The sequence below is a fragment of the Saccharomyces cerevisiae genome, chromosome X, assembly GCF_000146045.2.
Source record: "Saccharomyces cerevisiae S288C chromosome X, complete sequence".
Taxonomy (NCBI): domain Eukaryota; kingdom Fungi; phylum Ascomycota; class Saccharomycetes; order Saccharomycetales; family Saccharomycetaceae; genus Saccharomyces; species Saccharomyces cerevisiae.
Genome location: NC_001142.9, coordinates 239,354 through 262,558, shown reverse-complemented (window position 1 = coordinate 262,558; position 23,205 = coordinate 239,354). Strand labels below are relative to the sequence as shown.

General features: G+C 37.7%; 9 protein-coding genes across 9 annotated transcripts, besides 1 other annotated feature; 3 read left to right on the top strand and 6 right to left on the bottom strand.

Annotated features, from left to right (window-relative positions):
- Positions 1-6: 6 nt before the first annotated feature.
- Positions 7-1,479, top strand: GWT1 (glucosaminyl-phosphotidylinositol O-acyltransferase; the record flags this gene model as incomplete). Its single annotated transcript, NM_001181524.1, has 1 exon — positions 7-1,479. The coding sequence occupies one exon, from the start codon at positions 7-9 to the stop codon at positions 1,477-1,479; it is 1,473 nt and encodes a 490-aa protein (NP_012444.2).
- A 132-nt stretch (positions 1,480-1,611) lies between these two features.
- On the bottom strand, positions 1,612-5,136 carry SRS2 (DNA helicase SRS2; the record flags this gene model as incomplete). Its single annotated transcript, NM_001181525.1, has 1 exon — positions 1,612-5,136. One exon carries the CDS (start codon positions 5,134-5,136, stop codon positions 1,612-1,614), a length of 3,525 nt encoding a protein of 1,174 aa, NP_012443.1.
- Positions 5,137-5,746: 610 nt separating this feature from the next.
- On the top strand, positions 5,747-7,822 carry TOK1 (Tok1p; the record flags this gene model as incomplete). The annotated part of the gene is made up of 1 exon (NM_001181526.1): positions 5,747-7,822. The coding sequence occupies one exon, from the start codon at positions 5,747-5,749 to the stop codon at positions 7,820-7,822; it is 2,076 nt and encodes a 691-aa protein (NP_012442.1).
- A 294-nt stretch (positions 7,823-8,116) lies between these two features.
- KHA1 (Kha1p) lies at positions 8,117-10,738 on the top strand (the record flags this gene model as incomplete). Its single annotated transcript, NM_001181527.1, has 1 exon — positions 8,117-10,738. One exon carries the CDS (start codon positions 8,117-8,119, stop codon positions 10,736-10,738), a length of 2,622 nt encoding a protein of 873 aa, NP_012441.1.
- A 129-nt stretch (positions 10,739-10,867) lies between these two features.
- BCK1 (mitogen-activated protein kinase kinase kinase BCK1) lies at positions 10,868-15,304 on the bottom strand (the record flags this gene model as incomplete). Its single annotated transcript, NM_001181528.1, has 1 exon — positions 10,868-15,304. One exon carries the CDS (start codon positions 15,302-15,304, stop codon positions 10,868-10,870), a length of 4,437 nt encoding a protein of 1,478 aa, NP_012440.1.
- A 172-nt stretch (positions 15,305-15,476) lies between these two features.
- Positions 15,477-15,499: a sequence feature (ETC3; Chromosome-organizing-clamp; tethers chromosomal regions to the nuclear periphery; binds TFIIIC transcription factor but does not recruit RNA Polymerase III; located between MRPL49 and BCK1).
- Positions 15,500-15,583: 84 nt separating this feature from the next.
- On the bottom strand, positions 15,584-16,069 carry MRPL49 (mitochondrial 54S ribosomal protein YmL49; the record flags this gene model as incomplete). Its single annotated transcript, NM_001181529.1, has 1 exon — positions 15,584-16,069. The coding sequence occupies one exon, from the start codon at positions 16,067-16,069 to the stop codon at positions 15,584-15,586; it is 486 nt and encodes a 161-aa protein (NP_012439.2).
- Positions 16,070-16,314: 245 nt separating this feature from the next.
- On the bottom strand, positions 16,315-16,968 carry PHS1 (enoyl-CoA hydratase PHS1; the record flags this gene model as incomplete). Its single annotated transcript, NM_001181530.1, has 1 exon — positions 16,315-16,968. The coding sequence occupies one exon, from the start codon at positions 16,966-16,968 to the stop codon at positions 16,315-16,317; it is 654 nt and encodes a 217-aa protein (NP_012438.1).
- A 332-nt stretch (positions 16,969-17,300) lies between these two features.
- On the bottom strand, positions 17,301-20,477 carry SAP185 (Sap185p; the record flags this gene model as incomplete). Its single annotated transcript, NM_001181531.1, has 1 exon — positions 17,301-20,477. The coding sequence occupies one exon, from the start codon at positions 20,475-20,477 to the stop codon at positions 17,301-17,303; it is 3,177 nt and encodes a 1,058-aa protein (NP_012437.1).
- Positions 20,478-20,904: 427 nt separating this feature from the next.
- CHS6 (Chs6p) lies at positions 20,905-23,145 on the bottom strand (the record flags this gene model as incomplete). The annotated part of the gene is made up of 1 exon (NM_001181532.1): positions 20,905-23,145. The coding sequence occupies one exon, from the start codon at positions 23,143-23,145 to the stop codon at positions 20,905-20,907; it is 2,241 nt and encodes a 746-aa protein (NP_012436.1).
- Positions 23,146-23,205: the final 60 nt, after the last annotated feature.

The window sequence follows — 23,205 nt, the reverse complement described above, 5'->3', positions numbered from 1 at the left end:
AAGAATATGTCGACTTTAAAACAGAGAAAAGAGGACTTTGTGACAGGGCTCAATGGCGGTTCTATAACAGAAATTAACGCAGTGACATCAATTGCTTTGGTAACTTACATATCATGGAACTTATTGAAAAATTCCAACCTTATGCCTCCTGGCATTTCCAGCGTGCAATACATAATTGATTTTGCATTGAACTGGGTTGCTTTGCTTCTATCTATTACTATTTATGCTAGTGAACCATACCTTCTAAACACGCTAATACTGTTACCTTGTTTGCTCGCATTCATATATGGAAAATTTACTAGCTCGAGTAAACCTTCTAATCCAATATACAATAAAAAAAAAATGATTACACAGCGGTTCCAACTAGAAAAAAAGCCGTATATTACTGCGTATCGTGGTGGGATGCTTATTCTGACTGCTATTGCCATCTTGGCTGTAGATTTTCCAATTTTCCCAAGGAGGTTTGCCAAGGTGGAAACTTGGGGGACATCCCTGATGGATCTTGGTGTAGGATCATTCGTTTTCAGTAACGGTATTGTTTCTTCTAGGGCACTGTTGAAAAACCTAAGCTTGAAGAGTAAACCCAGCTTCTTAAAAAATGCATTTAATGCCTTAAAATCAGGAGGAACTCTATTGTTCCTAGGATTGCTGAGGTTGTTTTTTGTAAAAAATTTGGAATATCAAGAACATGTCACAGAATATGGGGTTCATTGGAATTTTTTTATCACCCTATCATTGTTGCCACTTGTATTGACCTTTATTGATCCCGTCACAAGAATGGTTCCACGCTGCTCAATTGCAATATTCATTTCATGCATTTATGAATGGCTACTTTTAAAGGACGATCGCACTTTAAACTTTTTAATTTTGGCTGATAGAAATTGTTTCTTCAGTGCTAATAGAGAAGGCATCTTCTCATTTCTAGGTTATTGCTCGATTTTTCTTTGGGGCCAAAACACGGGATTTTACTTGTTGGGAAATAAACCAACTTTAAACAATCTTTATAAGCCTTCTACGCAAGACGTAGTTGCAGCATCAAAGAAGTCTTCGACTTGGGACTATTGGACTTCAGTAACCCCATTAAGTGGCCTCTGTATATGGAGTACAATTTTTCTTGTTATCAGCCAGTTGGTTTTTCAATACCATCCTTATAGTGTTTCAAGAAGGTTTGCTAACTTACCATATACTTTGTGGGTCATTACTTATAATTTACTATTTTTGACTGGGTACTGCTTGACTGACAAAATTTTCGGTAATTCTTCGGAATATTATAAAGTTGCCGAATGCTTGGAATCAATCAACTCCAATGGGTTGTTTTTATTTTTGTTGGCAAATGTCTCTACTGGTTTAGTCAATATGTCTATGGTCACGATAGATTCTTCACCCTTAAAATCATTCCTGGTTTTGTTGGCATACTGCTCATTCATAGCTGTCATATCGGTTTTCTTGTATAGAAAAAGAATATTCATTAAGCTATAATAACACACCATCCACATTTCCATGTAGTTCGTATACAAACCCTACCAGTAAAATAAAATTAACTCCTATGTGCTTTAAATAAAAATTATAAACCGCCTCCAATAGTTGACGTAGTCAGGCATGAAAGTGCTACTAATCGATGACTATGATTTCACCGTTGTTTAATTTTGACTTTTTTTTCGCACGTGACAGCTGAGAAAATATATCCATTTGACTTGATGCAGGTTCATTCTTCACCTTTTTGGAAAATTTCTGTGTCTTTTTCATTGCTGCGTCAGCCAAAAACTTAGCATTGGAGATTATTGGACGATTGTCAACTGTAGTGTCATCCGGATTATGTAATAACTCAGCAGCTGTTGTATTTCTGCTGTCATCTTCCTCAAATTCACTCTTCAAATCTATCACTTCCTCCACCTTAACCTTGTCACCTCTCTTAGACTTTCTATTTCGAGTTTTTGGTTTTATTTTTTTCGTCTTTTTCGAGCCCAAAAGCTCTCTCCTCCTTTCTATTGATATGTCATTTAATAACTCCTCATCGGATAGATCTAATTCGTTGTTTATATCTTCTATTAAGTTCGTTGGCTGATCAGAATTACTGCACGCGCTAGAAAACCCAGAAAATTCACTCGACGTAAGCGACTGCCCTGATTTATTGGAGTATTCCGGAGGATGCAGTTCATCAACATTTGACTGGGTTTCTATTCTGAAAGTTCCTGCAGTTGCGAAATGAATATTACGAGTAACTTTGTCCTTCCTCGTAGGTGATGGTCTCATTAAATCATCTGACATGTGGCTCGTCTTATTTGGAGATGCTCCTTTTAACGACCTCGTTGATGATCGTGGTGATATGTCTGTGATGGACCTATCTTCTCTTCTCAGAAAAGGAATATTTTTCCCAGTAGAAGAATGAAACTCCTGCCTACTAGGTACATTAGTTGTTGAAACGTATTGAGGTGCATACACCTTTTTCTTTGTAGGAGAATGGAATGATGTAGTTTCTGGAGCGTACCTTTTTTCTGGACTTTTAACTCTACTTTTAGGAGCGTAATTGCCATTGATTTTGGATGGGCGTGATTTTTCAATAAGTTTCTTCTGTGGGAATATAGAGTTTTGCGTTTCGAGTCGTAACTGGTCCGCAGCTGACGTGAAATCACTAACAGAACCCAATAATTTATTTCTAGACAACTGTATTCCATAGACATCATTCATTTGTATCCCTTGCCAAATCATCCTTTCTCTCCTATTTTCAATGAATTGGTTATAGTCTTTGCGCAATTGGTCAAGGGAGAATAGTTTATCATCTTCAGCAGGCGGCTTTTTGTTCAAAATTCGGTATAGTTTTTTGATACTATTCGTACTTTCAAATAATTTTTGGCTATCGGACATGGCTTTTATCAAGTCAGTAGTCAAAAATCGGCTTGCAATTCTTGGTCTATCGACATCTTCCACAGTTACAGTATTTGATAGGTACAACAGGTATTTTGCACGAGTCTGTGCAACAAAAAACATTCTTCTTTCCTCATCTATAGAATCTTCCACGGATAAAACTCTAGTCTTTTTTGGGCTTGCATCTTTCTTACTATTTTCTTGATCTTCTTCTTCGTCCTCCTCTGATTCGTCTTTCTTATCATCGTTGAACACACAAGGAATTATACCTTCTTCGCATCCAGGAATAAAAACTACCGGCCACTCAAGACCTTTGGCACCGTGAATTGTAGATATCGTGACAAACCCATTCTTCTCACGTTTTATTTTTGCATCTTTATTGGATTCCGACTCTTCCTCCTCAGCTGCATCAGAATGAAGGGAAAGTGAATTGAAGAAATTACGGAGGTATTCTTTTGGAGTGATGACCTTGTTCTCTATTGGTTCGGCTTCATCTGTTGCTGCTTTAATGGCTTCATTTTTTTCTTTATCTGAAGATTCTGACTTGGAAAGAAGAGCCAGGAAATAGTTTTTCAAAAGTTCAATATTCTTATGTCTTGCGTTTAATAAATTAGGTTCGGATTTTTCAAGCTGATCATTTTTTTTCTTACCATCCTTGTACAAGTATTCGTATTTCAGACCTGATAATTCATATAGCTTATCAAATAAATCTGAAAGACCCCCTAGTAAAGTGCTCTGGAGCAACAATTGACAATTTTCTATCATTGAAATGAAGTCAGCAATCACAGAACGGCCTTTCGTCGGTATGTCTAGCATTATTTTTTTACTACTTATGTCTTTCAATATTTGGAAACATGACACATCGGTAGCTAACGTGTCCAATGCGTTCTTAATCTTCTCACCGGTAGCAGGACCAAGGCCCCTTGCTGGATATAAAAGTGAAGCAAGAATTGCATGTTTGTCATTCGGAGAAAATATCAATTTTAATAAATTTAACATCGCTCTTGTTTCCTTGGAATCCCAGAAACTGTGGCCCCTAATAATTTTATAGGGTATCCGATGTTCTATTAATGCACTTTCGATCCTTTTAATTTGTCTTCGTTGTCTTACTAGGATAGCAAAGTCATTAAATGTGAATAGGTTTGGCAATGCCTTCAAATATAGTAGTTCCCGAACTAAAGAAGGTGCTTCCAAAAAGTAAGCGGGGAAATTCATGTAAACTGGTGGAAAATCCAGGTCAAATTGGGCACGGAGTGGAGCCCTATTCTGCCGACCTTTGTTTTGTTGCGTTATTAAAATTTCGCTTGTATTTAGAATTTTTTGTGATGAACGATAATTTTCAACAAGTATGATAGTTGAGTACTCGATGGGACATTTTCTGCCCATTTCTAGAAAGTTGTGCGCTAAGGCGTTTCTGAAAGCATATATGCTTTGATCAGGATCACCTACGATGGTCATCCCCCTCGAAAGATGATGATTTCCCTTAGCAAAAAGAAACATCAAGTCCAATTGAATGCCGTTAGTATCTTGAAATTCGTCAACTAAAACATGCTTTATGTTGGATAAAACACGCACTCTAGTCAGCAAACGAAAGGTGTACATTAATAAGTCATCAAAATCTAACGTATTTTTCTTGCTTAGCTCTGATTGGTATATTTGGTAAAAGTAACCAAGCGCGGCGTCATGATTCGAATCTAAGATGTATTCCTCAGGTAATATTGCGTTTGATTTTAGCTTTGATATCTGTTTCTTGATCAGCTTCGGATGAATAGTCCATTCATCTCCATTTTTACTCGGCATACAAAGATTTACTTTCCTTGTGATTGAGGAAGCATAATCCCTTATTTGGTCGGGAACTTTTTCGATCATATCATCTAAAATGACATCTATTTCCTTCTCATCAATAATTCTCCAGTCTTTCTGTAGATCCACCAAGTGGCCAAATCTATAAAGTATTTTCAGGCAAATACTATGAAAAGTACCAATTAAGAGCTCCGAAATATTCACGCCTGCCCCGCGTAACATTTCTTGCAAACGCTCTTTCATTTCGTTAGCAGCTTTGTTAGTGAAAGTAGTCACTATAATATCGCGGGGATGAATATGGTGGTGCAGAATAAGATACGCTACTCTTGAAGTTAAAACCTTAGTCTTCCCTGTGCCGGGACCGGCAATGACCTGCAGCCCTCTAGTGTAATCAAAGAGGGCCGCTGCTCTCTGTTGAGTATTTAACTGGGATACTAAATGCAACCAAAGATCATTGTTCGACGACATTTGCTATCCCTAAGTACCGGTAGAAGAAAGATCAAATTGGAATGATACTCAAAGTGCAGAGTACAATTATGGATGGCAAAAGAAACTAGAGGGACAGGAAGCTGTCTAAAAGCTGTAGAGAAATATTCTTATCTTGCCGACTGCAAATTTATCGAGACTCTGCGAAGGTAGCCTAAGCAGTAGTATCAGGATAGCTGGAGGTAACTCTAAACTCGCTCCTATTCTTCTTCAGCATCGTTCTAATTGTTGTCACTTTTGTTTGTTTTGGTTTTTTTGGGAGTTTTTCGCATTCGCGTCTCGTTACCCTAGCATGTTTTAAGCGGCGCTATCATTATGGTTGAAGAGAAAGTTGTAGTTTATCAACAGTTAGATACTTGATATACAATACGAAGCAGTGGTTGTGTATACAAGTGAAGTACTCAATGTAATATACATTACCTGAGTACTCAGTACCATCTTGGTTATTCAATATGGCAAAAATGCCTGACCCTATGTATCTTTTTCCATCAAAAATAGCCGCATCTCGTAGATCGTGAGCAGATGTCTTCACTCCTTTCTAGCAGTATAACAAAGCATATTTCTTGTATTTATTTTACCGATTTCTATATATATGACAAGGTTCATGAACAGCTTTGCCAAACAAACGCTGGGATATGGCAATATGGCGACAGTGGAGCAAGAGAGCTCAGCTCAGGCTGTTGATTCTCATTCAAACAACACACCGAAGCAAGCTAAGGGTGTTCTTGCAGAGGAACTAAAGGATGCATTGCGGTTCCGGGACGAAAGAGTTAGTATTATTAATGCAGAGCCTTCTTCAACACTGTTCGTCTTTTGGTTTGTGGTTTCATGCTATTTCCCTGTGATTACTGCCTGCTTGGGTCCCGTAGCTAACACTATCTCGATAGCCTGTGTAGTTGAAAAATGGAGATCCTTAAAGAACAACTCCGTGGTGACAAATCCACGAAGCAATGACACCGATGTTTTGATGAATCAAGTAAAGACAGTTTTTGATCCTCCTGGTATTTTTGCCGTTAATATCATCTCTTTGGTACTGGGTTTTACGTCAAATATTATACTAATGCTACATTTCAGTAAGAAGTTGACGTATCTTAAATCTCAGTTAATAAATATAACAGGATGGACAATAGCTGGAGGGATGCTTTTGGTGGACGTGATTGTATGCTCCTTGAATGACATGCCCAGCATCTACAGTAAGACTATCGGATTTTGGTTTGCCTGTATCAGTTCTGGTCTATATTTGGTATGCACCATTATTTTAACAATACATTTTATTGGATATAAATTAGGAAAATATCCTCCAACGTTCAACCTTTTGCCCAATGAAAGAAGTATCATGGCATACACTGTACTATTGTCTTTATGGTTGATTTGGGGTGCGGGTATGTTTAGCGGTTTATTGCACATCACTTACGGAAATGCATTATATTTCTGCACGGTATCATTATTAACCGTGGGACTAGGTGACATCCTGCCCAAGTCGGTTGGCGCCAAAATCATGGTTTTAATCTTTTCGCTATCTGGTGTTGTCTTGATGGGTTTAATAGTGTTTATGACAAGATCCATCATTCAAAAGTCCTCTGGCCCAATTTTCTTTTTCCACAGAGTTGAAAAAGGCAGGTCCAAATCGTGGAAACATTATATGGATAGTAGTAAAAATTTATCTGAAAGGGAAGCGTTCGACTTAATGAAGTGTATCCGACAAACGGCCTCAAGGAAGCAGCATTGGTTTTCTTTGTCGGTGACTATTGCAATTTTCATGGCTTTTTGGTTATTGGGAGCTCTTGTATTCAAATTCGCAGAAAATTGGTCGTACTTCAATTGTATTTACTTTTGTTTCTTGTGCTTATTAACCATTGGATACGGAGACTATGCTCCAAGGACTGGTGCAGGCCGTGCTTTTTTTGTGATTTGGGCGTTGGGAGCCGTGCCATTAATGGGGGCTATCCTATCTACAGTCGGTGATCTGTTGTTTGACATTTCCACTTCTCTGGATATTAAGATCGGTGAATCATTCAATAATAAAGTCAAGTCCATCGTTTTTAATGGGCGTCAAAGAGCACTTTCCTTTATGGTGAACACTGGAGAAATTTTCGAAGAATCTGACACAGCTGATGGTGATCTGGAAGAAAATACAACGAGCTCACAATCCAGTCAAATTTCTGAATTCAACGATAATAATTCAGAAGAGAATGATTCTGGAGTGACATCCCCTCCTGCAAGCCTGCAAGAATCATTTTCTTCATTATCAAAAGCATCTAGCCCAGAGGGAATACTTCCTCTAGAATATGTTTCTTCTGCTGAATATGCACTACAGGACTCGGGGACCTGTAATTTAAGGAACTTGCAAGAGCTACTTAAAGCCGTCAAAAAACTACATCGGATATGTCTGGCGGATAAAGATTACACACTTAGTTTTTCCGACTGGTCGTACATTCATAAACTACATTTGAGGAACATTACAGATATTGAGGAGTACACACGCGGACCCGAATTTTGGATATCACCTGATACGCCCCTCAAGTTCCCGTTAAATGAACCTCATTTTGCTTTTATGATGCTTTTCAAGAACATAGAAGAATTAGTTGGTAATCTAGTAGAAGACGAAGAGCTTTATAAAGTTATAAGCAAAAGAAAATTTTTGGGTGAGCATAGAAAGACACTTTGATATACAAACACCCGAAGCATTGATTTATATCTTACTGTAGACTACTACGGATGTATTCTCTAAATATTTATATTCAGCATCTCAAAATAAATACTGAAAGCATTTTTCTGCTGTAAATGCGCTTTCAATATTATGCACCCGTTGCGTCTCGCATTAATGTGGCTGAGCTCCAGTAAGGGAAAATAAAAAACAAAAACTGTTCGCTTATTATATCATCTCTTGTTGCTAAAGCACACATCAAATGATACCAACGATTATTATTATTACGAAGTTGTATTATTTATATTCTATCAAATGGCAAACACTGTAGGAGGAATTCTGTCGGGTGTAAATCCGTTCCACTACAACTCCAGTTCGCCGCTTACATTATTTCTCTTTCAAGCATGTCTCATACTACTGGTATGCAATTTAATTCACATTCCCTTTTCAATGATGAGGCAGCCTAAAGTCATTTCAGAAGTTATATCTGGTGTTATTTTGGGGCCTACTATATTTGGTCAAATTCCAAACTATACAAACACAATTTTCCCTACATCATCGATCCCGGGGCTAAATTTAGTGGCGAATTTGGGAATAATACTGTTTATGTTTTTTTTAGGTTTAGAAGTGGATATTGCTTTCATCAAGAAACACCTAAAGAAAGCACTCGTGATAGGTATAGTCACTTTAGCAGTGCCATTCGGTTTTGGTTGTCTGCTGGCGATTCCTTTATTTCACACTTATGCAAACAAAACAGAAGGCGAAAGGCATATTAAATTCTCTGTCTTCATGGTATTTATAGCTGTTTCCATCTCCGTTACGGCTTTTCCAGTTTTATGTCGTATTTTAAATGAATTGCGCTTGATCAAGGATAGAGCAGGTATCGTTGTCCTTGCGGCGGGTATCATTAACGATATAATGGGATGGATTTTGTTAGCATTAAGTATTATTCTTTCTAGTGCAGAAGGGAGCCCTGTCAATACCGTTTATATTCTGCTTATCACGTTTGCATGGTTTTTGATTTATTTCTTTCCCTTAAAATACCTATTAAGATGGGTGCTCATAAGGACCCATGAATTGGACAGAAGCAAGCCTTCACCGTTGGCAACGATGTGCATTCTATTCATCATGTTCATTTCTGCTTATTTTACGGATATTATTGGAGTTCATCCTATTTTTGGCGCCTTCATTGCTGGCTTAGTAGTTCCTAGAGATGATCACTACGTTGTTAAATTAACAGAAAGGATGGAAGATATTCCTAACATTGTTTTCATTCCAATCTACTTTGCTGTTGCAGGATTAAATGTCGATTTGACTCTATTAAATGAGGGAAGAGATTGGGGCTATGTTTTCGCCACAATCGGCATCGCCATTTTCACCAAAATTATTTCAGGTACTCTTACAGCTAAACTTACTGGCTTATTTTGGAGAGAAGCCACTGCAGCCGGTGTTTTGATGTCATGCAAAGGTATCGTTGAAATCGTTGTCTTAACTGTTGGTTTGAATGCGGGCATTATCAGTAGAAAAATATTTGGTATGTTTGTGTTGATGGCATTAGTTTCTACTTTTGTCACTACTCCTCTGACTCAGCTTGTTTACCCAGATTCATACCGGGATGGTGTTCGCAAATCCTTATCTACACCTGCAGAAGATGATGGTGCAGCAGATGGTCTCGATTCTGAGGGTGTGGACAAGACTGAAATTAACACTCAACTTAATTCATTGGCAGATGTTAGCAAATATAGAATTGGTGAACTGACCACGGTGATAAACACTACAGAAGCGATCTCTCCATCTCTAAAGCTGCTAAATTACCTGTCTTTAGGGGTATCTCCCAAGCCTAAGAATAATAAACATAAGAACGAAACCTCCTTGAGCAGAATGACAACAGCTACTGATTCCACATTGAAATCTAACACATTCAAAATAAAAAAGATGGTTCATATCTGGTCTAAAAGCGTTGACGATGTGGATACCAATTTAAGTGTTATAGATGAAAAATTGACCCCGTTTGAGGGAGTCGGTGCATTGAGGGCCATTCATTTACGATTGCTCACTGAACGGACAACTGATCTGCTGCAATCATCTTCTCTATATAATGATGATCCCCACTTTACCGCAAATACAGATTCACTATTACAAATTTTTGATATATTTTCAAACCTGAGCAAAATACCATTTTCAAGTGAAGTCATATTTTCTACAATGCGTGAAAAGGCAGCTAATATAGCGACGATGAAAATGGATTCCACAGATCTGATCTTATTGCCATTAAAAGGGGCCTCGTATGAGTATAGAGGGAGCCCAGTCTTCATTGATGAAAAATACGCAAACTTTGATCACATTTATTCTCATCTCCTAGGTCTGAATGAACTATCATCTACTTTCTTCAAGTCTATTTTCCAGTCACTCAAGGCAAATTTTGCCGTTCAAATTTCAAATACCTATGGCAGATTAAATGCTGATCGCTTTAAGAGGAAACGGTTCAATTTATTACTTCCAAAACCATACCTGACACAATCCGATTATCTTGGACTATATCTTCTCTTATTGATATGCTATAGAGATGGCTATAATAATGATAATGCATCCTGTAGTATATTTATTAACAGCAAGAATATTGATTTCGCAAAAGATTTGTCAACTGCATTTGCTGAGCATGACTGGCTAAACGAATCTACCATTAAAATTGTGGATATCCCCTTTGAAACGAAAGTTCCAGAAGAAGCAATTGAAAAGCCGTCCTTTATAGAGACTGTGCTTGATGTTGGTTTATCAGATACTGCTTTAGCTGATATAGAGGAGACTACCTTTATTATTGGAGAGGACCTTCCTGATGAAAGTGAGCCCTTCAGCGAAGAGGTGAGGACTGTAATATTTGAAGGGTCGAATCGTCGTTTTGACACCCTTATTGTGCACCATTTTTCGTCTGAATAAGTATCAGCAGAAATTTTTTAATTTTCTTTGTTCTTAATTTTCAGTCATTCCGTCATTCCGTCATCTATGTTTATTGTTCTATATTATTACGTATGCATAAATATCTTAAGTATAGATCGATCCTAATAGCTATTCAGTTTTATTCTCCTGAGAGGTTATCCTTAATTTTGAAGAGTTTAACTTATCATTTGACTTTATAAACTTCGCGAGTCTGGTAGATTTGAAATTGAATGTTTCATTTACTTCACTAAAAGGATGAGAAAGAAGCTCGTTAGCGGTTGGCCTTTTCTCTGGATTTATCTCGAAGCATGCGTCCAGAAAATTTCGTCCGATTTGCGATATCAATGGTAAAGTGTCCTCAGGAATTGGTGGTGCCGATTTTGACTTTCCAATTTTGAACATGGCTGCGACGACTTCTAAGTTGGACCACGGGCGCTTACCAGCAAACATTTCCAGAACGATGCATCCCAGAGACCATATATCAACTTTTGCACTGTAGCCTTGCTTTGTATCAACCATTTCAGGAGCCATCCAGAAGACTGTTCCTCGCATGGTCATATCCGAATTAGAGTATATGTCCTTTGATTTTCTTGAAATTCCGAAGTCACTGATTTTGCAGATACCATCTTGATCCAAAAGTAAGTTGTCTGCCTTCATATCCCTGTGGAGAATACCTTTCGAGTGTAGGTATGCCAATCCTTTTAATACTTGTGTTGTTAAATGTTTGATCAACGGTTCATCGAATCTTCCATACATTCTAATCAAGGATCCCACGGAGCCACCAGCAACATATTCTAAAAACAAACTGTAAATATTGTTTTTATTCTCAAAACCTAAGTATTGAACAATATTAAGATGATCTAAATCTTTTAACGTGGACACTTCAGATCTTAATGCTTCCACGGTACTTAGAATGGCTTCATTTTGTGAGCTATACTTGGGGACCTCAACCTGCTTAACGGCCATCATCTCACCTGTAGTAACGTTTAAACATAAATAAACAGCACCGAAAGATCCCTTCCCTATCATTTCACCCTTCATCCAGGCGAATTCCTTATACTCACCTTTCGAATTTTTGGCTTTATTAATTGACACCATATGGTTTTCGGTCACTTCGACCATTCTTGTACCCCACATTTTGGTGTTCTGTCTTTTTAGTTTTACAGAGTTTTTTCTTGCTAAACTAGCTTCATGTGCAATGGTTCTTATGGTTTTTGTTCTTTTAGGTGTCTTAGCTTGATTCAATGGTTTATTTTTACCGTTAAGTCCATCCTGTATGAACTCGTATGAGCTATCAGGAGGGACGGGACGGGAAGGAGTGCTTGGCTCAGTTCTCGATGAAGCCACATTCTTTGGTGAAAGTAGGCTGTCTAAGGATTTCGGAGATGTTGGTGAAGCTATTCCTTCAGTGATTGGCTTATCTAAGTTAGCCCTTGGGAAGAATTTCTCTAAATTTTGATAAACGACCTCCGGAGATGGTCTAAAGGTCATCTTTCTCTCCATTTTGTCCTGCGTTTGAGAATCATAGAATATTTCGTCAGAATGCGTAGAACTGTTATCGCTTTTCTCATCCTTTTTGTTTTCATTATTAGTCTCAGGAGCTGTTTTTTTCTTGGACCAGATAATGTCATCGGATGAACTAGAATCGTCATCACTATCATCGCTGTCAAACATCGGCGGAGCATCCGCGAATGTTATGTCATTCTCTTCAAATATATCGGCCGCAGATGTCGACGAAACAACTCTTTTTGAGTTACCTCTTTTTAACAATGGTGAAGGAGAATAGAAAATTGAATTTGAAGTCGATACAGTTGAATTTGAGCGATTCACTTTCTGTTTCATTTTCAAAGATGGGGAAGTACTCGTCGAGTCCTGGTCTGTTTTCAACCTACGCATAACATCGTTTGCACCCTTATAAGGTTGCGGTATCAAAACATGAGTCGAAGCAGGAGTATATGAGGAAGTAAGCGAATCAGGAGACGAGCTGCTAGCTTCTATAGGAGATGATAATAATTGTGGCGGCAATGGTTTCGATCTTTTGCTTCTCGAAATTTTTGTACTTGCCCTCACTAGGCGGATCGGTTTATTCTGTTTAGAAGTTGATAAGGTCCTCTGAGGAGAAGTATTTGCGGGAGGCTTGGGAGCTTCTCTTTTTGGTGCCAGTTCTGGTTTTGTATAAGGCGATTCCCTACGATGATTGAAATCAATTTCAGTCCCCTCATCTTTTCTTAGCACTTGAAAACTACTCTTGCTTTCATTTTCTGTTATGGGGGTAGGAATATTTAATTTACTTCCTTTATCTGGTAGGTTGAGTTCTAATTTTGGACTTGTTTTAAAAACCATTTTTGGTGCATTTTCCTCATGAGAAAGAACTTCTTTAATATTCCAATAATTCAATTCTTCAGTTGGATTAGTATTGGAAACTCTGTCATAGTAATAACTCGGGGTTTGGGGGTACCTGCGCCCACTTCCTGATGCATGTTCATCAAATGATGTTATGTCAGAAGACGAAGTGACAATGGAAACATCATCTGTCGATGCTATCAGACTGCTTGTTCCGGACCTCATTGAACTCTTACTTTTCACCGATTTTAAAGGAACATTGTTTTCTGAGGTGAGAGGAGCAGGTTTCGGTTTTTGTTGAAGCTTCATTTGGTCTTTGATATAAATTTTTCCAGAAGTGTTCAAAAACAAGCTTTTTTTCAAAAATTCCAAAGTATCATCTGGAATTGCAGCACCAATATCGCAATCAAAGTCTGTCATATGGAAAGTGACATTTTTGTGATTGATTCCCAATTTTGTGAGAGCAGATTCTTTGAAACTGGATAATTTTGCTACACTTTTTAAGTTTAGCGGAACAAAACTAACATTATCTTTGGTAACCAGAATATATTTATTCTCACTATCATTTAACCCTGTTTTCTTCAGAGGATAAAATTTTTGGTCCAGTAAAAAGTTCTTTACACTATACTTTTGATTATTTACCGGCACTGGAACTGTCTTGTCTGGATTAATACAATCAGGATACGTTTCTTTAAAAGACGCCGTGGTTGAAGAAATTTTAGGTGTATCTTCTGTGCTGATGACCTCCAAACTTCTGTTTGCAGTTTTGGGTATTGGCGGTGGTGATGAAGATGGAGATGGTATATTTACATCTGCCGTTTGTACGGTTAAGGTAGCAGTACTCGAATTCGATTTTAAGGATGGAGTTTCTTGAGACGTTACATAAGCTACCGTATTTGGGCTAGGAACCCCTATTTGGCTCTTTCTTTTGAATTTATTCCATAAATTACCTTTATCATCCGAAGTGGGTAGTGAAGATTGTTTTAAAGGTGAAGACACATTAGTTTCATAGTGTTTAGATTTTCCTTTAGCTAAATTTTCACTAGACAGACTATGACCTTGTGGATTAGGCTTTGTTGGAGCTTCCTCGCCTATTCCACTACCAAAAAGGGAATTTAATAATGACGACTCAGATGAACTACTTTTGTGATGTCTTCTAAATATGCTAGGATACGAAGGAGATGCAGGTGGGCTCGCCGATTTGGTAAGTGTACTGTTAGATTCAATAATTGAGTGCGGCCGAGCCGGTATACTTAACTTGATGTTTGAAGGTGATTTTGCTGAGGAAGCATTGCTCGATGATGAGCCTCTTAGGGATATAAAACTTCTTCTGTATAGTGAACTTGCGCTTTTGGTTTTTTGGTGTGTTGAAGTAGAATGTAAAAAATTCTTTTCATCGGTCTTGGAAGGGCCCGATTTTGTTGGGCTCAATGCAGATTCTGACGTTGATCTAGAATTTGAAATATCCTCTTGCGATTTACTATTTTTTAATTTTGATTTGATCGATTCGCTGGAAGACCTGGAACTTTTAAGTTTGCTAGCGCTCTTCTGACGAATATGGCTATTTGTTACGTTCTTGGTCATTGTTTTTTTCAATAACTGCTGAAACCTGGTATATGAAGCAGTTTTAGTCTGCGGCAAATACTTTTCATAAACAGCGAAATTATCATATGCAAGCAACTTTATAAATCTGTGACCAAACAATTGATGCTTTTTGAAAAACAATATCCAGGATTCTGGAAAATCATGAAATTTAAACCATGAGGTGACGCGATGCATTGTCCATTCATCAGGGTCTGTAGGATCCCACGATAGAATTAGCTTGTCAAAGGACAAACTATTTACGCTATTGCCACCGGAGGATTTCCTCGAATCAGAGAGGCTACTAGGTCCATTGTCATTTTTATAAGAACTGTTTGTAAAGCTCGTTGGGTTTTCAAGCGTTCCAGCTGAGATGTGGTCATCTGTCGTCCAATTAAAGGATTGTTCGATAACTGGCGTGCTTTCGTAAAACTGAGAAGAGGTAGAGTTGGGGGTTAGGTTGGGAAATTGGCTTCTAATATCATCATAAATGCTTTTGCGAGATGTTGCACGAGGGCTTTTGCTTGAACTTTTGGTTGATGCTACCGAACTAGTCGGCTGATGGCCGAATTTCACAGATGAGTTCGAATCAGACCTAGAATGTGTATGTGCTGTCCCCGCTATTTTCCTCAAAAAGGGCATTTGGAGGTGGAGTTGAACTATTTTAATACTATATTTAGTGTTTCGTACTAATGGTCACCCCTCTGCCCTTGTTTTTTTATTTTTTTTTTTGGTGAATCCATTACCTGATTTTATTATTATGCTTACTTTTAATTAACTTGTTGAAATTTCATAGCATTATAACTTAGAAGACGCGTCGGTCTGGAATTGAATGGCCATTGGGGCCGAAGAAAGTGTGTCAAATTTTATTGTTATTTACATGATTTTATACGTATGCGTATATGTACATATCCCTAAAATTCAGTTCATACTCAGTTCTGATATTCTTAAGATTGTCAAATCACCTTTACTCTTTGCATGACGGACCCGTCTATTTCTTCTCTTCGTTACCTCCCTAGTTTGGAAAGCCCTTTTAGTTTTCCCAACAACGGTTGCTTTTAAAGTATACAGAGAAGTATTGATTGGATGACCAACTAGCTTGTAGTTTCTAGATCCTAAAGTTGTTACATCGGTCATGTTTAAAATGTCACCCACCTCCGCTTGCTTCAATTTGAATGGAAGAATAACTCTGTCGCCCTCGGTCACCAAATATGGACGATTATGAATCTTGAATATTGCATATAGTTCATTTGATAATTTTAGTGGAGTTGTATCTGTCTTAGTAGTCTTAGCTTTTGTACTACTGATGCTTGAGGAAGTAGCTAAATTTCTGAATGGATGACTGGTAAATGGCCTATAAATAGGTGTGATTCTGGCCACTGGCCATATGAATTTCAGTTGTAGCATGAAAATTAGAGCAACACACTTAAGATTGTCTCGGCACAGTTGTTTCAGTAGGCTGTGAAGGTCGACTCCGAGTGAGCTTCGACATCTTTCTAAGAGTTCTCTAATTCGGCTACCCTTCGCAATTTTGCTCAATATAAAGCCCGTGCACCGCAAGATACTAGTGATTATGGTTAAGAGCGTTGAAGCCATTTCAATGTGAAGGCTAATATTCTTATAAAAAATACAGAAGAATTTATCTAAAGAATTCAAATTAGTTTCTTCCCGAAAGAGGATCTTAAACTTTTCATGACTTTCTTTCTCTGTGCTACCATGTGTAGGAAGAGCATTGGGAAGCCTGGGATATAAGCGAGCATGGCCGCTATTAAAATTCTTTTGTAAAGTAAAGAATACTGAGATTCAGCTGCATTTAAAGCACAGTAAATAATGCGTAGTTCGCTGGCAACACCAGTGGGGTACAAAATCCAGAACAAATTATATCTTAATAGAATTAAGATCTTTGGTGCGCCATTCTTGAATACCAACATGAAAAAATAATACAAGTATCTGACGATCTCAGTTATAGACCATGCCAGTAATAATGATATGTAAACAACTGATTGAACACCACTTGTGTTTGGCAACAATTGGAAGATGCCGAGGACAACTAGTAGTCTTGAAGACACTTGTGCAACAGTGGTCAGCAATGGGGAACGTACAACTCCTAAAAATGAGTTTATGATCTCGATTATAGCACCACATTGAACAAGGGTAGCGACATTTTTAGTTTGGTAGAAGAATGCTGGCTGTCCAACTTTTGGGTACAAGGAGATGACCAAGTAAAGCAAATAAGACCAACCAACAGCAGAAAGCAAATTATAAAGGGGTAAGAAGGACAATGGTGACGCAAGTTTTTTTGACATATTGTAGAAATTGCTTGGAGTTGTGCTTCTTCTTGTGTGATGATGAGTTATTTTGTATTTTGGATGCTCTTGATGGACCAATTCTGAGTTCGAATAAATTCAACAGAATTTCGAAAAAAAGTACACGAAAAAGAAAACGCCTTTTTCCTTTTTGAATACTAAACAATCGAAGTAAGTTATCAAACGGGCAAAGTCGCAATAAGGCACTAGACAGCATATGTAGTCCAAACGATTGTGAGTTAGGAAATACATGTGTTATTGTATAATTATTATTCTTATTATTATTGTTATTAATATTAGAATTATTAGAATTATTTAATTAGTATTATTTCCTAGTCCCTGTAATGCTCTGAATTAAATTTTACAACGCCCATTAATCGCGCCTGTTCTTCTTCATCCCATGATATCTTGTCCTTACTTTTGGATCTACACAATGCATATGCGGCGGAATCAGCATAATCCAAACTGTCTTCGTCTTCACAGTTATCATACTCTTCATCACTGTCATCGCTCAGTTCATCGTATTCATCTATGTCGTAGTCATGGCCTTCCGCGCTTAATATTTCGTCTTTATGACCTCCAAATTCATCGGTGGGGCTATGAAGTTCAAACTGGTGTTGAAACATAGGTGAATTCATGCCATTTTTTGATGGAGAAGCACGCTTGGGTATAGAATTAGAAGGTGATGACTCCCAGCCGTCACTAAGTTCATTGCTAAATTGAAATACACTTTCTTCCTTAGCATTAACTGTATTATTTGGTATTGTTTCAGATTTGCATGCATCCGTAAAACTTCGCTTAAGCTTCAATGGTATCTTATGATCGCGATTCACTTCACCTGGAACTTGTTCCGTGGCGTCAGAATCAGGATTGAAGTTTAATCTTGTTTTTGTACCATCTTCGTTAACGTACTCATAGTAAAGCTGCTCTTGGTCACGTTTGCCTTCTGATGAATTCGATTCTTTGCTTCTAACGGAATCACCATTACGATATTCTTGGGGTTCATCTTCATCAAAGCTGACATACCCTTCTCCTTCATCCTCTTCCTCCTCTTGACACCGTACATTGTCCATTTGCATTATGTCATTAATGTAGTCATCGACTGTACCCATAGTGCGCTCTCCCTTGTCGTATACAGCATCCTCTTCTTCATCTTGCAACATGTCTCCTTCTTCAGCTATATCGCCTAATATGGCGTTGTATTTCTCCTTTAGATCCTCTAGAACATCCTCCGTATAGGCAATCCATTTACTCTCAAATAAAGAACTCATTACTTCAGTATTTTCAAAGGTGATGTTCATCTCTTCAATATATGCAGTAAATTTGGTGACTTCTTCCGCAATTAGGGTCAAATGGCCCATATATCCAAGCCTGGTGTCATGTCCTTTCTCATATTCTATGCATTCATTGTTTCCGTTAATAATCATATCAGTTAAACGGATGTTGATTAGGAGATCATCTAAAAGGAACCTATTATAACCTATTTTGAGGGGACCGTTAAAAATCTGCTGAACAACATCGTACACTACGTTATGAAGGAAATTGTTCCACTGGAAGTGAAAAAACATTTCGAGCATAGTATCTATTACTCTGGTATCTTGTAAACTGATTTTCAGCTGATCTCCAACGTTGGGAGACACACGAAAGTTTTTTTCTATATCAGAAGAATCCAAAATGACGTCTGAATATTGGGGTTCAAATGGATTTTCATCTTCCTCGTCCTTAAAATCACCATTGTTGAAGTCTGGCATTAAACTATGTTGCTCTTCATTATTCATGTTCTGGTTTACTTTGTTGGTTTCTATCTGTAAAGAATTTAACTTATCGATAACTTCTTCACCATCAATGGAGGTATTAGCGGATTCTACCTGATTTGTATCATCTTCCACTTCATCATCAGCATCACCTGTATTGTCGTCTTCATTTTCTTTTAATTCACTACGATCGTTAGAATCTACGTAATTTTGTGAATTGAAGATTCTCTCTCTTTCGGCATCACGCTCTCTTACAATGTCATAGGCACTCGGTTCATTCAATAAAGTCATGTTTGAGCAGTGTAATAGTTCAGCAATAAGTTCACAGATCTTAAACCTTTCAAATCCCAACGGTTCAATCGTTCCATAGGACGTCTGTAAAAGGGGAATCTTCTTCTCAGTTAGTATTTTGTTGAAATCGGCCATGTGTTCAGAAAACATTTTAACCAAATATCCTAAATAAATTGGGTCTCTATCTGTTGGCGGATGAGATTCTATGGTAGTATAATTTGTTTGTATGGTATCATAATCAGAATTGTTTTTCCTTATCAGCTCAATGATAATGCCAACGCCATTATTTAACGAATTGCCTCCCTTGAGCATTATATCCATAAGTTGTTTCATCATATTTGGAGAAACTAATTGCCTTGTTAATTCATTAGGCCCTATGCTCGAAGTAATCTCATTAGGACAGTTACCGCTAATAGTAACCAGAGCTTTCAGAAAATCACCGGCTGCAGATTGTGTGCAAGAATCAAAAACAGGATCGAGTAAATGAATCAACTTTGGAACCAAGTTCTGTTTTTTAAACAGTTGTATAACTCCATTTGATATTTCTGGCTTATCGGTCGATATTACTTTTAATAAAAAATCCATCAAAGGCGGATTATCTATATGTGCTAAAAAATCGTCAACAATGTGTTCCTTTTTTAATATGAATTCAATTATTCCGTCCATATTCATATCCAAGAGGCGTTCGTTTATTTTCATAAAATATGTTGACGCTTCAATTGACAATGGAGAAGGTAGCCTGAGGATCGACCAAAGCTTAGCGAGAAGTCCTTCGTTTTCAATCAAAGCAGATGATATGGGCCACACGTCAGCGGACAATATTTCGGCCGCTATTCTGGCTCTTCGCGTATCATCATGTTCCTCTAGTTCATGAGGTAGAGTGACTCTAGTATCCTCAGATGCACTATCATTTTCTTCATTTTCCAGTTCCTCTTCTTCACCACTACGAGTACGTTCTTTTTCTTCAAAAGTACCATCAATGTTTTTCTTATCTGCTTTAGCATTCTCAAAGTCCTCCGTTGTGTCCTTGTCTTCACCACGTACTAAATCTCTGTCTTCTGAAGTAACTCTATCAATATTGGACTCAAGTATGGTACTATTTCTGACATAATCTATCAATTTGGACAAAACTTCAGGGTACTTCAAGTACACTAGTAGCTTGAAGTTCGAGCACATCAGTTCTGTATATAACTCCTCATCATCTAAAAGATCATTCAGTAGAGACAGGTTTGGCTTATAAGCTTTGTAGTCTTCTTCTCTGTTAGGCAGCTCATATTCTTCTTCTTCGTCTTCTGATTTAAAAGAATTGCTTTCTAAACTTTCATCTGTGCTATTAGAGTCAATTTTCCCTGCTTCCGTACTAGTGGGCTTATCATCGATCTTAATGAAAGCCCTGTTCAACAGTTTAGCTAATGGAGACTGTGAACCAAAATCTTGTCCAAACTTCCAAAAGGACCCTGACATATTTTTTCCTAATTATTAAATGGGCAAAACGATAAACGCCACTATTCTTAAACACTAACTAAAACGAATTTTTCAGAATCTCTAATCAACTAAAATTAGCATGTATTACCTCAAGCTAAAAATATTTAAAGATCTTAGTAAAATATATCTTTTGCGTACCTTTCCCAAATACACAAGCTAAACTACCCTTATCAAGCAGATCTGGTGAAATTTTAAACAAAAATAGTCCCGTTCGATGACTTCGAGCGATGCCCAAGCTTTTCTCATTCTCTTCGGAGTGTTTTGGCGTTAGCCGTCAATCCCTCGCAAAAAAAATTTTCTTCCCAGTTCAAAATGTAAAAAAAAAAATAAAAGGTATACGGTTACCCTTACCCTCAGTCCATCCAACCGTAGTGGTTATATAATAATACTAAGAGCACCGTTTTGTTCAAGGTTGTACTGTGTGATCTAGGTCGGCTATCCACGCAAGCATGGCATCGATCATGACCATGATTTCGTCTCCTATGGAAGGTTGAAGAAGGATCTTATTACGCAGTATATGCGTCCCCAATTCGTTGCATAGCTTTTCTAGCAGTTGCAGATTAAATATCTGGCAATAATTATAATACCTGCAATCATATGATATTTTCTTAATTAATAAACTTATTATGGTATCTGTGTCTAGTAATGTAACCTCTTGAATATTTTTTGGAGGTTGCAGGTATATTTTTAGCAGCTGCTGGCAACTTACGGGGTCGAATCGAGCTACTATGCTTGTTCTTAGACAAGCTACGGCATCTTCCCAATGCCAGGTACGCAGCATGATCAAACCCAAAAGTTCCCACTCTAATCCGCTGTGTTTTTCATCTTTATTGCTTAGGCTAATCTTGCTCAATTTCAAGTCTTGATATAAATCTAAAAATAAATCATCTAGCCACCCTTCACAAAACCTTTTCTTTCGGGATTCCATCGGTATATGACCGTTTTCATCGATAATGTTGTTAGAAGCTTGATAGAATTCAGTTTCCATCATGAAAGCTTCTGTTCGGATGTTTAATAAGCCATTCCAACCAATTTTGTTCACAATTTCCATTAATAACCCATATATTTTACCACTAAACCATCCCAATTGTTTGCCGATCGTATTCCTTGCTATTAAATTGATATTTTTTATGTTTTTGACCTCTTGAGGGGAGACATAATTAATCAGATTCACAGATTGTGGACCACAAATCGGACCCAACTTTATCGCAATATCATCCCAGATTTCCTTTGTATAACCGATTTTTTTTTCGTTTATCATTGCGATTCTTCCAAAAATTTGCCGTTTTAACTCATCCTCTTTCCAATTCCTCAACGTTCCCGAGAGATTCGTGAATTCCATTGCAGTCAAGTCGTAGTGTTCGCGGGTACCATTCAATGGCTTTTTATAATAATTGGAGGTAAGAAACCTACTGTACATTGTTTCCAGGTGTCCATCATTTTTGCGCAAACGAGGCATTGAATTTATTGCGAAGAGAGCCTTTTCATACTCCTCTTTTTTGATGTGGCATCTCGCTAGGTTGTACCAAGATTCAAAAGAGTCTAAGGCTAGTTCGGTTGATGTGTTAGAGACGCCTAATGCTAGTTCGTAATCACCCCTGTTTAACAAAAAATTTGTTTGAATGTTCAGCAAGTCACTCATGCAATTCATTAATCGTGCTGAATCAGCATCGCGAGGCGGTAAATCATTTAGCAGAGATAAAAGGGGGTCGAGCGTCTCATTTAAAATAGTTATCATGTCTAACTCCTTTGTTTCTATGTGATCTAGAATTGTGATCATAGCCGTCTTGTAGTATATGTCATGGATTGGATCTTTCTTGGTAAGTCCTTTCAGGTAGTCGATTGTAAAATCCACTAGGCTTGGCGTGATTGCAATAAAACTTTTTAAACTATACATTAAATAGTTATTGACAATGGTGGCTTGCATACTCTTGGTAGAATCCCACCCGCAATTCAGTGACCGTGGTAAGAATCGGCAGAGTAATTCTATGATCTTTTTGCAAGAGGAGATAGTATCTTTTCCAACGTAGAATGGACACTCTACTAAACCGGGAGGTTTTAACTCTGGATTAGTATTTGTTATTATCGCTCGGATGACAGAACTTGCGAACGTTTCTTCCCACATTTTTTCTGTCATGGTCAGGTCAGTGGTTTCCTTGTTACAGTCAATTGCCGTTGTCTGGAAAGTATCGTCAGCATCGTATCTAATACGGATGTCTAGATTGCTGAAAAAATTAAAACAGCAATAAGTCAATATGATATTATTCGATATATTTTTGGAAATCCGCTTACTCGATTTTAGCACTTCAAGAAACTCTACGGGCATTGCAGGACCGGAAACTTCGATCCCTGTAACGTAGAAATATTCACCAAACTCTTCTTTTTCATGTTTGTTTAAGTAGGACATGTGAACAATCTCAATGGGACCTAGTCCAACATTGCCAGAAGAAATTAAATCCTTGATTAAATGCGTTCTATTGTGCAGACACTCACCAAACTGCCTTTCCATAATTCGTGGACAACTTTTAAATATGTCTCGATTGAGGAATTGATAACCCTTTTGTACTGAAGGTGAGTTCCCAGGTGTATAATCGCCACCAGGTATTTCATTTTGCTTTTTGGTTTCCGATGGCCAAAACAAATTCATAAGGGCAATAGATGTAATCCTTTTTTGCACCAACAGCTTAAGAAAGGTGTTTGCTTTTAA